At 37.8% G+C, this 15200-nt stretch overlaps 1 protein-coding gene across 1 annotated transcript in view; it reads right to left on the bottom strand.

Moving 5' to 3' along the window:
• Positions 1 to 6549: 6549 nt before the first annotated feature.
• TAFA1 (TAFA chemokine like family member 1) overlaps positions 6550 to 15200 on the bottom strand; it is a 399679-nt gene continuing 391028 nt past the window's right edge. Inside the window, exon 4 of the mRNA XM_015814876.1 lies at positions 6550 to 6567. Within this exon, the coding sequence (XP_015670362.1) occupies positions 6550 to 6567 (18 nt within the window). The remainder of the gene's footprint in view (positions 6568 to 15200) is intronic.

Genomic DNA, 15200 nt, shown 5'->3' with positions numbered 1-15200 from the left:
TGTGGATTTTAAAAATCATTATGTTAGACCAGGTTGTGCCTGAAAACAGCTTTGTGACTTTCTGCACAAGACACATTTTATAGATGAGAAAAAAATAGACAAATACAAATGGTTAACTTATCCTGAGATACTACAATTTTGTTAAGGGTAATGCCAAATAAAATCAAGAGAAGAACTAGTGGCAGAAGCATAGGATTGTCAATGGTTCTCTTATTGACAATTACTAGAAAGATTTAAACTAGCCAAAAGAATTAATAGTTTTGGCCATAGTAAGACTAAGTTTGAAACAGAATTGTATGCAAATAATGAATATATAATTGCTAAAATGTATAAACTTTTATTGAAATTAGAAATGGAAAAAGGACAAAATGGAAAAGAATGTGTGATAAAATGGACTAAAATTTTTGGATTATAATGTACAAATGGAACAAGGGGAATGAATGTAATTGAAAGATTGAACTTTACATTATGATATAATTTTAAAGCATTTTTTAATAAAATGATGTACTACTGGTATAATGATACCAGAACAATTATTTAAAATGTAAAAAGGCATTTCAAATTTATGTTGGAAATGTTGAAGAACGAAGGGACACTTTATCATGTTTGATGGATATGAAAGAAAACTAGAAATTCAAATACACAAATTGCTTCAGAGAATATAATATAATATAATATAAAATTGAGGCCCGAGTTTTTTCTTTAGGGATTGATAAGCAAACAGTAGGAAAAAAATCTTGGGATTTTGTTTTTGTACATGAAAACTATAGCAAGATTATTGTACGTGCAAAGATGGAAAGATGTAGCATTACCCACAATGGAAGATAAAAATGGTTGATAAAAATGATGAAACTTGGTGATGACTCAATTGGGTTTTTTGATTGATTTCAATGCACATCTGGTGTGGCTTTTAAAGGAAATTTAAATCAGTGCTAAAGTGCAGTGATGCATGACAGAATGACATGGCCTTGAAAAGATCTGATTTGTCCCAATTTGCGGTGAATGCCCATCCTTCTGAAACAAGGTGTTCTCATTCCAAATATTCTACATTTACGGAGATGATGGGCTAGAACAGGGGTAGGCAACCTTGGCTCTTTTATGACTCGCGGACTTCAACTCCCATGCTGGTTCAGGAATTCTGGGAGTTGAAGTCCACGAGTCATAAAAGAGCCAAGGTTGCCTACCCCTGGGCTAGAAGTTGTTTAGATGCTTCTTCCAAAAAGATTAATTGACCCAATTCTCTCTTCTGAAGCCTGACTAATAGAGCTGAAGAAACATTTGGAGAGTTCCTTTGGAACTTGAGGAATTGCCTTTCTGAACCCCCTTCTCAAAGCATGGAGATACTAGGCCCCTCTGTGGTTCACAACAACAGAAGTATCCCACACATAATATAATATACATGTTCTGATGACATAGGAAAGCCCTTGAAGCACCCATGTCAAGAAGCCTTCAAGAAGACATTTTGGGTTTGGAAGAGTCCAGTCTCTCGAAATTATCTCTTCAGTGGTCGTTAGTAGCTGTTCTGACTTTAGTTTGCTGGTTGTTCTCTCAAATAATAAATAAATCATTCAGCCTGGCATTTATTTCTTTTTGCTTTGAATTAGAGTTGGTATCTCTAAGCCAAATGAAATTGGAGCACAATAGAAGGCTTCAGGGTTACCTGCTTTTCCTTGAGTCTTTTGCACATTTTATGTGGATAATTATGCTCTGTAAAGATTATCGTTATATGCAAATTGGATACACAGATGTTTTCAACCATGTATAAATTGCAGACATACAAGTTAGAGAGTCAGGATTTGTGACAGATCCAGATGTTGTGGTCTGTCATTAGATTTGTAGCAGCCTGTAATTAACGAATCAAGTCATTTTTGCTTTGCCATCACGGTCTTACATGACTTCCCTAGAAACAAATCTTCTAAGCCAATGTTTGCCTCTTATGTGTAAGACTTCATTGGGCTATTTTCTCTATAATTATTCCAATCTTCTCTTGGATAGGAAGACTGTCTGTGGGTGTTTGTGTGTCTGGGTGTTTATGTGGGTGTGAAAGAGAGCATAAAGATGGAACAAAAGTGGAGAATAATTAAATTCTAATGTTTGTAAACTCTTCTTATTCCTATAACTCCCAACAGCCTTGTCTAGCATGAATGATAAATGCTGAAATTACAATCAGCATAATCAGGCAGCTGGATAGAGCTAGACAAAACTAAACGGAACCTTTAGCCTTAGAATTTTGGGGCCAACTTAAATCCAAATTTTATTCACAGCTACTGTATTAATGGGCATCCTTAACTCCTTATCCGTCTCTAAGCGTGCAGTATCTTTGTTCAGAATAATCCCCATCAAAATGAAATTCAAGTAGGTTTGCAGGTTTGCTTAATAATACATTAGATATCAATTTAACAATGACTGCACATGATTGCTGATCTTTCTAGAGAGCAAACACAAGGTGGCTGTAAAAGGGAGGTCATTTCCTACCTATCAGACCTCCTCATTCAGTCCAGTTTCCATTAGAAAAGAATTAGATTTGCTTGATATGTTGCAAAAACTAAACCATCCGAAGTCAGATTCTTACTGGATAGCATCAGAAGTTTGCAGGTTTGAAATAGTTCATTTTTTCTCTTTTTCATACAATTGTTGGGTCAGTGGCAAGACATTGGTTTTCCATTTAATATGTTATTGAATAAAAGTTAATATGATAGTTGCCTTTTCAATGTTAATGCTCTCTTTCTAAATTATATCAAATGAAGCTTGGTGTAATGCCTTGTTTTATAACTGAATCCTAGCTGAGTTATAAATGTATGTGCAAAGCAGCTCCATGTATGTAAATTGTGGGTAGTATGTGGTATGTGGGTAGTATGTACAGAGTGTTCATAGTATTTAATTGGGTATTCTTCATATCTCATGAAAGAAAATCTACTAAAATAATGATGGACATTTTCCTGGATTCAGAGCATGTTCACCAGTAATAACCTTTTTTCACTTTTGCATGCAGGATTGATATTTCAATCTGTCCCCAGTCTTATCTACTTGACCTTCTGCACATTTAGCATTTACAGAAAGAAATAGTGGAATGTTCCCAAAGTCATTTATGTCCTATGAAAGTTAAAGGGGATGGACTGGATTTTCACTTCATATATTCATTTAATTATGGCAATATTGCAGTGCATGTTTAGATGTAAAGGGGCACTATTGTCAAATGTAGAGGAATCCAGGCTAAATTGATGAATATTTCAGAACAGAATAATTTTGATTTCACTTCAGAGAAAGTACAGGTATATTTTAGCATTTTAACATCTTCTCTTCCTTGCTCCTAGTTTGATCTTTATCTTCAGGAGAAAATCCCATGAATCCCGTGAATTTAAATAGCATGACTTTGAGATGTTCCTTGATGTTTATCTCTTCTTCTTTCTTTCATGTCTGGAACCTTATATATAGGCTGGCCTGGCTTGGAAGGCTTCTACTCCTAACTTTTGGGAATTCTGTCCAATCAAATTTGATTTAGTTGGGAAATTAATTCAGCCATGTTACTGTTATTGATGGAGAAACAGACTGGTTTATCTGAACCCACTTAACGTAATTTTTTTGTCTGATCTGATACACTCTAAGATCAATTATTGTAAATTTAGGCCATCATTCAAAAGAAATATGGCAGAGGTAAAGGGTTGTAGAAAATATACCAAACGGTCCATCTGCATTTAAAAGACAAAGGCCACTTTTTTGAAGACAACAAAGTCCACATTTTGGACAGAGAGGACTGCTGGTTTGAAAGAGGGGTGAAAGAGGCCATTTATGTCAAAATTGAACAGCTCTCTCTCAACAGAGGGGAAGGGATACGGCATCATCTATCTCCAGTCTACAGCACAGTCCTTTCAGCAGTTCTAAGAACTCCACACACATTTGCACTCCTCAGGTGACCCTGAGGACACAGATAAATCTCCAGGTGGCCTAAAGGACTCTCTTGTTGTTGTTGTTAGTTGCGACGTCGTGTCCGATTCATCGCGACCCCATGGACAACGTTCCTCCAGGCCTTCTTGTTCTCTAAGGATTCTCTAAAAGAATGCAAATGACCAGCTGTCTGCAAGGAATATAAATCCTTTCGTTCCCCACCATCCATTCAAGAGCTGAAGAAGCTTCTTGGATGAGAAGCAAAACGTCTTCAAAGAAAAACAAGAAAGTCCAGTTGCCTCCTGAAAAAGCACCTTTGGGTTTCACAATTAAGGCATGACTGTAGGAAATATGAATGCTTCTCTCATGTAGCCATGTTGTCGTTTTGCAGACTATGGAAGCTCCTCCCCTTCTATTTTGTCCTATGAAAAAATGTTCAAATGATATATACATCTTAAAGACTCAGAAGCTGTTATCATCCAAATGGGCCATTTACTTCCAACCTTTTTCTTGAAAAGTCACTTCCCAGCCTCCCAATTTCCATCCAAACATAGTATGGAGATTTGGAATGAGAATTGTTAAAGGGAGAAAACAAGAGTGAAAGCTAGGTACTTTCTCTTGAGCCCAGGACCCAAACTTCTCTTATGAGCTATGATTTTAAAAAGCCCTTTGAACTTGATGGGGCCCATCTCCAGTTTTCTAAATCATCCTTTTTGTAATAATTCCTTCTCAACTTAATTTTTTCTGGAGCTAGTTGTACCAGATATGGCAGGTATGTTATAGCTACCAGTGCTGTGGATAAGGCAGCACCAGGCTCCATAAGATTATTCCTTCTACTGTATTCATCAGATGTAGGTAGTCCTTGACTTATGACCACAATTGAGCCCAACGTTTCTGTTGCTAAGCAAGACAGTTGTTAAGTGAATTTTGCCCCATTTTATGACCTTTCTAGCCACAGTTGTTAAGTGAATCACTGCATTGTTAAGTTAGTAACATGGTTGTTAAGTGGATCTGGCTTCCCCATTGACTTTGCTTGTCAGAAGATCAAAAGAAGGTGATCACATGATCCCAGGACCCTGTAACCGCCATAAATATGAGTCACGGGCTAGGAACTGAATTTGGTCATGTGACCATGGGGAAGCTACAACAGTTGTGTGTGAAAAACGGTCATAAGTCACTTTTTTCAGTGCCATTGGAACTTCACACGGCCACTAAATGAACTGCTGTAAGTCAAAGACTATCTGTATTGAGATTCATCTTAACCATACTAAACCATACTAAAGTATGGTTAAATATGGTTAACATACTCCATATACTATTCAGATTAATAGACGCAATACTGTGGATCTGTTTACGGGAAGTAAGGAAACAATTCCAGCCATATTTTAAAATCCATTATTACTGTGCATGTGACTTTGCTTTTAACTTTTCAAAAGTGCTATAATTAAACCCATTGCTTTTCATTCATGTCATATCGAAGTGGGACTTTTCTATTAAAGTTTCTATCATGATGACTGAAAAAGTCAAAGTTCCTTTCGCTAGAGGGGTAGCTATACAAATTTGTTTAATAAAATAAAAATAAATGAAATAAAACAGTAAGGAGGAACCCATAACAGTGCAAAATCTGCGTTTTTCCTAAAACATTATAAAATGATTCTCATGAGCAAACAACAGAAAGCCATAAAAGTTAGCAATCGGTTTTTCTTTTCTTTTTTTTACTAGGCTTGTCTATATCAACTATACAAAGTCTGTAGACAATTGTCTGTACAGGGCTTTTTCTTCTTAAATAAATGAACCTGCAGTTTACGAAAAGTTGTCCAATGAATTTCAGAGAGCAGGTTTGGTGTGTTTAATTACTAAAAGTCTCTTTTCTCTCCTCTCTGGGACGGTTCTTGTCCCCGAAAAGTGTTCTCAGAAGAGGTTAGAACCAGCATCATGTATCAATTAAGTATAAAGTATGGTTAATGTAAGCAAAGCCAGCATGCAAATGTTGCACGAAGAGAGAAGGGGGGGGGGGGAGAAAAAAGACTGCAGAACACAGGAAAACAAAAAACAAAAATGGAATTCCCTTCAACATCCAGCTGACACAATCATCATTGCAATGAAAATGAAGCAGCATTCCAATTATTTGGTCAGTGTTCGCCCTTATTCATGTTGTCTTTTCACCGTCTTCTTCCAAAGACCTGATCTCTTTGCAATTAAATAAAGCAAAATTAAGCAGTTGCAGCAAAGTGTGGTTCTGCTCAGTTTCTCAGCGAGTTAGGGTTTATTTCAAAATATTTCATGTATTTATATATTTGTAAATGATACAAATAAAAATGGTCAATCCACACGTACGGGACCATGGTTCATCTTTCGGAATTCCAAAACTTGCTTCTGTTGAACTGCTTGCCAATGTCTTCTCTCTCTCTCTCTCTCTTTCTCCCCCTTCTTCTTCTTCTTTTTTGCTGTCCGCTCTGAATCATTATTTGTCTAGGGTGTTTTGGCTCTACACAAGCAAAGCCATTGCAGTTTCCTCCGGTACAGAGTTAAAGTGCAAATCAAAAACAAAAGAAAACAAAAACCATTTGGCTTGTAGAAGCTGGAGATGGTTTAAGGTTCAAAGATTTCTGCCTTCTATCTGTCAGGGAGTTTCTTCCAAGGCTGCTGTCAGAAGAATTTTTGTTAGGTCCTTGGGTGAATCTGGAACAACAAACCAAAAGAGAAAAGATTATGCTCAAGCCTTTGAAAATCACCTTGATTCTTCAGTTTGGTGGATGGAGGCAGACCTTCCCCCAAAGCTGCATAGCCAAGGTAAAAGTAGCCAAGTCGGGGGGCTCAAAATCAGACCAGAGACAAGTGGAAAATTAAAGGGGGGTGGGGGAAATACAAGGATTTCTCTCTCAGACAATCCCAAGAGAGAAGTCCTTGTATTCTCCCCCCCACCAAGTCTGATTCACATGGAGAAAAGCTGAGAGGGATTGGTGACCTCTTTGCAGGACCATTCAGCCTTAAGGTGCTGTTCCTCTACGGCCATTTCTTTGTTGCCTGCTGGAGATAACATCTGCCAGTCAAAATTTTGTTTGTGGCTGCTGTTGGAATACCAACCTGTAGAAGACATTCTTCCTCTGCCATCTCCTGCCCTGCCTTTATTTCTGTACACAGGGACCACCCTTTGAACTTCCTTTGCTTTCAGAGGCAAATATTTGATCTTATATCGAACATAAACTATCCATTCAGCTCCCTGAAATTCTGTTTGTATGAATGAGGCAACAACACTCAGCAGCCATCAACCTTTGAGGCAGATTGGGCTAAGATTTGGCCAAGCTAGAAGAGTTCGGTTTCAGGGAATACATCTTTTTTTTTTTAGGGTGCCTTTAAAAAATTCTAGTGAGCCTTTCAGTTTGCAATTTTCTAAAACTACCCCAGGGACATAGAACTCTGAAAATAGCTAGAATGGTTCTTTGTAAGGGGAAAAAAAAAGAGTTGCACATCATTATATGTGTCAGTACCGACTCTTGCACCTTGTCATGCTGAAATCAACAAAGGTAGTCAGTCATTTAAGAGAGAGAGAGAGAGAAAGCTAACATTTGTACAAAAGGTCAGGAACATTTTTTACAGTAGCAGGAATTCATGAGAACTTTGTCAGTGAGGCCTGTTAGCGCTTTCACAGAGATTTTAATTGAGCTGAGAAAAATGGCAGCAAATCTTAGAGAGGTTAGGCTGCTTCCTCCCTCCCTCCCTCTCATATGAGAAGCTGGCAAGTTTTTCAGGAGCTGCCACAAAGAAGAGGGAGTCAAGCTATTCTCCAAAGCAGCTGAAGGCAGAACAAGAAGCAACGGATGGAAACTAACCAAAGAGAGAAGCAGCCTAGAACTGAGGAGAAATTTCCTGACAGTGAGAACAATTAATCAATGGAACAACCTGCCTCCAGAAGCTGTGAATGCTCCAACACTGAAAGTTTTTAAGAAGAGACTGGACAGCTATTTGTCTGAAATGGTATAGGGTTTCCTGCCTGAGCAGGGGGTTGGACTAGATGATCTCTAAGGTCCCTTCCAACTTTATTATTATTATTGTTGTTGTTGTTGTTGTTGTTATTATTATTATTATTATTATTATTATTATTATTATTATTATTATTACTATTATTATTATTACTATTATTATTAAGTTCTATCAGTAAGATTTTGAATGACTGATTGGTCAGTTTATGTATTTATTATCTATTCCTTCTGACTCCCAATAATTCTGGGTGGTTCCCCCCCTGCTTTGCTGGGTTTTCCCAGAAAATCTCAAAAATGTGGCCCTATTGCCAGTTTCTAACAATATTTTAATTTCATCATTATATATATGTTTTGAAAAAGCATGGATATTGTAGTATTATAATGCAATCATTAACAACATTTTATGATAGCCCGGTGAAAAATTTGCCAACCACCTGAAAAGATCACAATTCCTTGCTTTATAACTCTGTTTTGTGACTTTATGCAAATTTCATCCAGTTTTGATGAAAAATGGCAGCCAGAAGATGAGTTTACGGAGCAGTTTCAGTTGTTGGTGTTTTGCAGTAAAAAACACACAAAAAATGGTCTTGTGGCATCTGAAGACTAACAATGTAATTATCAGATATGTTTGGTGGATCACAATCCAATTTATCAGAGGCATAGACTATAGTCCTGGGAATGGAACATATATATGCAAAGAGAGAATGTGAACAAGAAAGAGAAAGTGAGTGAGAGAGAGAGAGAGAGAGAGAGAGAAAGAAAGAGAGAGCACATAGCTCTTGCTGGAGAGAGGGGAATGGAAAAGGAATGGAAAAGAGACAATTGCTTTAGAAGCAACCAGACATAAACCTGTATTCTGCTGTGATACAAATTTGTATTGAATATCTTCTTCACTTACATACTCTAGTAAGAAATCTTGGATTTATTCAACCCATAAGAGAGATATTTACTTTGCCTGACTTATTTTTCTTCTGTTAATCAGTGGGACAATGAACGTACATTTCATTTGTCTCAAAGGTGCTTTTTTTCTTCAAAAGGCAACTGGACTGTTTTTTTCTTTGAGGAGGAAGAAGAAAACATTTCACTTTTCATCCAAGAAGCTTTGTCAGTTCTGATGGCAAGGAGATGGAAGGATAGGTACTGACAGTTGAGGCTAAATGGTAGGGGGATGGGAGGATAGCTTCTGATATGGTGGGGGTGGGTGGGGTTAGAAGGATTGCATTTCTTTGCAGTCATCTGGTCATTAGCACTCTCTGAGGTTTGTTGAAGCCACTTGAAGGATTATCTGTGCCCTCAGGGTCACCTGAATCAGGGTGCAATTGTTGTGGGATTTTCTTGGAACAACTGCAAAGGCTGCATTGTAAAGTGGAGATAGGTGGTGTCTTGTTCCTCCCCCTCTGCTGAGAAAGGGTTTCAATTCTACAAACACAGATGGATTCTTTTACCCCTCTTTTAAACCAATGGTCCTCTCTACCCAAAATATGGACTCTCAATCCAAAATGTGGACTCTATAAAATGTAGAGTTTACAGCATAACCCTTGCAGCTGTTTCAAGAAGATTCCACAACCAATTGCCCCCTGATTCAGGTGACCCTGAGGGCACATAAACCCCCAAGTAACCTCAACAGTTCTCAGAGAATGCTAATAAACAGATGAATGAATGAACCTTTATTATCAAAGTATAACATGTATACAGTGAGATTGGCTGAGCCTCCCTCTGTGCCTCCCCCCACCACAACTCACAGTGACTACAAACCCCATAAAATTATTATGTCCCATTCAAGAGCCTGACATGGATAAAAGCTGTTCTTCAGCCTGTTGGTACGGCTGGCTATGTTTCTGTATCTCCTACCTAATGGTAGGAGAGTAAAGAGGTACCAACCAGGGTGTGAGTCATCCCTGAGAATTCTCCTCACTCTACCAAGGCAACGGGCCCTGGCGATGTCATCCAGTGGTGTCAGGGAACAGCCCACTGCAAAGAAATACAATTCTTCCATACCCCCCCATCCTATCAGAAGCTATCCTTCCATCGCCCTACCATTCAGTCTCAACTGTCAGTATCTATCCTTCCATCTCCTTGCCATCTGAAGTAATGAAGCTTTTTGGATGACAAGTAAAAAAAAAAAATTCTTCTTCCTCAAAGAAAAACAACAACAGTCCAGTTGCCTTTTGAAGAAAAAAGCACCTTTGAGACAACTATGACCTGGATGACTGAGAATCTCCACAGATACATTTCATTTAATTTCATTTCACCAACAAAACTGTTTCCCATTCCCCAAATGCATCCATTGTCTCTTTGTCCAGTAGCTTTCCCACTATGTTCATGAATCATTTGCTGCTACGCACAATGTATATGCAGGTACATTTACAGTAATAAACTTGTGAACTCTAAAGCTTCCTCTTTCCACTATGTATTCTAGATGGACAGTGATCCATATTCATAAGTTATTTATTAGTAAAGGTGTAGGTTTATACATATGTTGTCTATAGCATGTTTAAATGTGTGTTATGTATGTGTATACCTTTGAGAGCAAGCAACCAAATTTCATGTGCCCACAGTAAAAAATGACAATAAAGGTCAAAGGTTATTTATGTCAGTCCTGGATATTAAATACAATTTGGGGGATTGGTCAGGTAGATGGATCTGACAGCATCATCACCACCACCACCTCAATTCTTATTATGATCTGTAGCAACATTGATGGGCCCCAAAAGGACGTTTTTTTCTTCCTCTGAAATGCTCTCTTTTCCCAGGAGGTTCCTTAGAAATACATTCTGTTTGAAGAAGGCACACATTTTGATGATTTTCAAACAAGTTCAAAGTATAAGGATTTGTCTACTACTTTTCAGTGTCAAGTAGGTTCCTATTCTGGGTCAATCAAGCATTGCCTTCTCTACTGTCTTCATGTGTCCTTCTTGCTAAGTTCCTATCCCATTTATAGTATATAGACTGGGTGGGATAAACAGGGGGAGGAGGAAGAAATAGCCTTCCATATTATCCCAAATTTATTTCCCTTCCGTGGTTTTGAGCTGGCTTTTCCCCTTCTCATCCTCTAGCCTAGATGTGTTTATTGTTCGTCTTTTAGATTTGTATCCTCTGAGTTGAAAGAAGTTCTTATATGGGACTTTCCTTTCATTTTATTTTCTCAGCCATAATCTATAAATTAGGCTGGACTGAAAGACAGTGACGCTCCAATAGTCAACCAATAAGCCTCCATAACTGAGAATGAATCTGAACCTTAGTCTGTCCAATCTTAGTCCAACACTAGCTGCATGATGGAGAAGTCCACCCTGCACCAAGAAAATAAACACCTTTTCTGCCTAAGAGATCAATCCTTTTACTTCACTCATCAGGTGAAAAATGAAATGAGACTTCAACCACTGACAATAATTTTACAAATCAAGATGAAACAGATCAATGATGTCAATATTTCTTAACACCCAGCATGCCTTAGCTGTGATTGTTATGTATTGGTGCTTGCTTAATCACCATGTCATTTTTCATTGTGTGCTTAACTGAGTGCCATGTCATTTAGTGGACCAATTATCTCCTGTGTGAGGGTTTTTCTTTGTTAATGGTGCTCCTAGAAGTGAAAATGGATTCACTTTGTTTGGTAAGCTAGTTTGGAAACATGGCAAATATCTGAGGAAAATTCAGAGGAGGAGAAAACATGGCCATTTTCATTAGAGAGTTCCATGCCTGTCTAGGGAAGTTTTTTTGTTTTCCTAAGGTATGTGGGATAAAGAGGTAGCTCCTTCCCCGGGCAGCAGATGGCTTGCTGTGCAGATCTATAGAAGAAAACACCACAGATATTGGAGGAGGAGAGATTGATGGTTAAATGGCACATGAACAGAGGCAGAAAAATGTTGTTGTTTTTTTTTCATTTGAGTTTGCTCCTTCTAAGCATAAAAGCCTGAACTTTGACATCAGACTCTTGTAGTACACCTTGTTCTCCTGAAATGCTCAAAGTCACTGAAGGGATGTTTTGTACTCATTCAGCTTTTGATGGCAAAAGTGAGCTCTAAATAGCTCCTCTTTTGTCAGAAGGAAATAAAATAGGTCAACAAGTGACTCAAAGCTGGTGCTGGAATAGGTTTTCTATTGCCCAGAATATTTTCTTTGTTAACTTCTGATTTTTGTTAATTTCAGTAAATGAATGAGAGTGCTTAGCTTGACCCAGGGACATCAACGAAGATTGCCAAATAGGCTAGCAGCTGTTAAAACAATGCTTCATTTTCATTAGGAAATAATTAAGGGTGTTTTCAAGGTGGCAGAAGGAACTACTGAAGAAAGGAAAGCATTAAATGTTTCCTTGGGGATATATAGGATGCCAATCCAGTCTAAAGGTATCCTTTCAGTTTTTCAAGAACTTCAATGGGGAGGAGGAAAACAGATAGCAGAGTTTCCTCCTTTTATTCCACTGCAGCAGGAATGAACTTTTTTAAACACTGGAAGTTTTTAAGAAGAGACTGGACAGCCATTTGTCCAAAATGGTATAGGGTTTCCTGCCTGAGCAGGGGGTTGGGCTAGATGACCTCCAAGGTTCCTTCCAACATCATCATCATCATCATCATCATCATCATCATCATCATCATCATCATCATCATCATCATCATCATCATCATTATTATTATTATTATTATTATTATTATTATTATTATTATTAAAGTGAGGGCTGCCCTTGGCCTTGAAGTAGAATGTAGCAGACTTTACTCCCAGGTAACATGCACAGTTTGGGCAAAGAAGTGGCTGGGAGAAGGTCATAAATGATATTTGATTTAATGATAATGTAATTAAATGAAATTGATTAAAAAGAAATAGTATAATCAGCTTCCCACGTATTCAATATTTTCTCCCTTCTGTCACATTAAAAAGTACAATTCAGCAGCAATATTTGGAAGGACTCTAGGGTAAAGATTGCAGGTTGCACTTCCCTGTTTTAAATAAATGGAGGTGCACATATGCCAAGCAGGATGTAGGGGCAATATGGCATGGTTTCTCTTTTCTTCTAATGAAAGAACCCCTAAATTAAAATTGCAATTGCATGCTGTAACAATGATTACCATGTCCCACTGAGGAATTGTACAGATGTTGGGAAAATAATGGGAGAGAAGACGTAAACAATGAAGAGACTGCAGGTTATCTCAGTGGCAGCTTATCTCTTAAGCAACAACCCAGAAGAAGCATTTCAAATAATAATAATAATAATAATAACAACAACAACAACAACAACAACAACAACAACAACAACATTGGAAGGAACCTTGGAGGTCATCTAGTCCAACCCCCTGCTCAGGCAGGAAACCCTATACCATTTCAGACAAATAACTGTCCAGTCTCTTCTTAAAAACTTCCAGTGTTGGAGCATTCACCGCTTCTGGAGGCAGGTTGTTCCACTGGTTAATTGTTCTAACTGTCAGGAAGTTTCTCCTTAGTCCTAGGTTGCTTCTCTCCTTGATTAGTTTCCATCCGTTGCTTCTTGTTCTGCCTTCAGGCGCTTTGGAAAATAGCTTGACTCCCTCTTCTTTGTGGCAGCCCCTGAGATATTGGAACACTGCTATCAGTGTCCTTCTCGTCCTTCTCTTCGTTAAACTAGACATAGCCAATTCCAGCAGCCTTTCCTTATATGCTTTAGCCTCCAGTCCCCCCTCCAGCTTTGCCTGAATGAACTCATGAGGGTTGGAAATTCCTCTTGTCCTTTCTAAGACTAGCATTAAAAAGATCTTCCTGAAGTCAAGGTAGTTCTTGCTTCCTTGATGCTGTCTAATTTTGTGGGGGCTTAATAGCCTCCCCTTTCAGGATGCAGTTTGCCAGGTTTTTAAAAAATCACTTTCAAAATAGTCTCTGACCCAAACTGCATGCGGGTAATACACATTTTTTATTTTGCTCTTCTTCCTAAAGAAACCCTAGAATGGTTGTTCAATAAACCATCTTCAATAAAAGAAGTAAGTAAAGCAATGTAAAGAAGCATAATTTGAGGCCCAGGGCTGGTTGTGGCTTCTGCAAGTCTGAATAGAGCTCCCAACCTCCCAAAGGTGAACTGAATTTATAAGGCGACTGAAGAGAAATTATTACATATATGGCTGAAGATTAACTGTAATAGCTATATTTAACTACTTGTACTGAATTTAAATGTAAATGAAATCGGATAAAGTGCTTCACCAATTCCTCTGGTGCTACTCCCTTGTTTTCCCTAGTCTTGTCTATACCAGGAAGTACAATCCCTCACCATAATACTCAGTGCCATCTGAGGCTCCAAGTCATTTTTGAATGTATCCTATAGCATGTCTTTCAAAAGATACATGTTGTGTTGACTCAACCATTATATACCCCTGACTGAGAGGCTCCTCCTTAAGTTCACCCCATTAAGTTATCCTCACAAATAGCTACACTTTCTGCAATATATTCAAGCAATCAATCAAAACATCGAAATGCATAGCTTACTTTAACCAAAGTTATGGAAACAAAGTCCTGCCAAAAAAAGATTAAAAAAATAAAAATACAGGACATGGTGGGGTAGAAGTGTTACTCTATTTTGTAACATTTAGGTAGATATCTCGGGAATTTAATTGAAATGAAATCCAATAATCCATTCACAGTAGAATAAGCCATATATTTGAATATTAACAAAGCTTCTGAATGCCTAAAAAAGAAATTGAGATGTTAGGTATTAATCCACGGCTAGTGAGAAGCAGAAAATATGCAAAGAGAATGAAAGGAACCTTATATATAGATTACTGTATGCAACACGGATGGACTGAAAATGTATATGGAAAAAAATGTTCTTCTGAAATGCTACAATCAGTCCTCTAAAAGCTATATGATTCTTCATGCTTAAATAGTGATTTCCATTGGAAAGAAGGCGAAGAAAGTCTATATTAGGTGGACATATTATGTCTACTTAAAAAAATGGTTTACCAAGTCTAATCTAGATGTTCTAATTCCGAGACTCAAGACCTCTGACATGAGGGAAAGGACCATAATTTTAAGACATAATCAATCACATTTTTATATTCATACATTTCTCCTTCTATTGAGACACCTATTGTTCAGAATGTTTGCTGAAATTTTCTGAACAAAGCCGAAGCCACATTAGCACAGAACACATAGAAAAATGGTCTTGTTCTCATATCTTGCTTAACTGGGTCAAGAATGGATTAATGTGTCAAAAGAATTCTGTAACCATAACTCTTACTCTAGTCTAGTGTTTAACTCAGAGGAGTATACTTTTCACTCCAAACAACCCAAAGCAGTCATGCTATATTGTGAAAACTGATAATAATTAAGTGTCCTTTCCCAGTTCCAAGATAGTAATAAAGCCCTAGAGTTGCA

The sequence above is a fragment of the Protobothrops mucrosquamatus genome, unplaced genomic scaffold (genome assembly GCF_001527695.2).
Source record: "Protobothrops mucrosquamatus isolate PMUCROS unplaced genomic scaffold, P.Mucros_1.0 scaffold290, whole genome shotgun sequence".
NCBI classification, from domain to species: domain Eukaryota; kingdom Metazoa; phylum Chordata; class Lepidosauria; order Squamata; family Viperidae; genus Protobothrops; species Protobothrops mucrosquamatus.
Note: the sequence above shows the minus strand (reverse complement) of the source record. Positions and strands in the feature narration are given on the sequence as shown.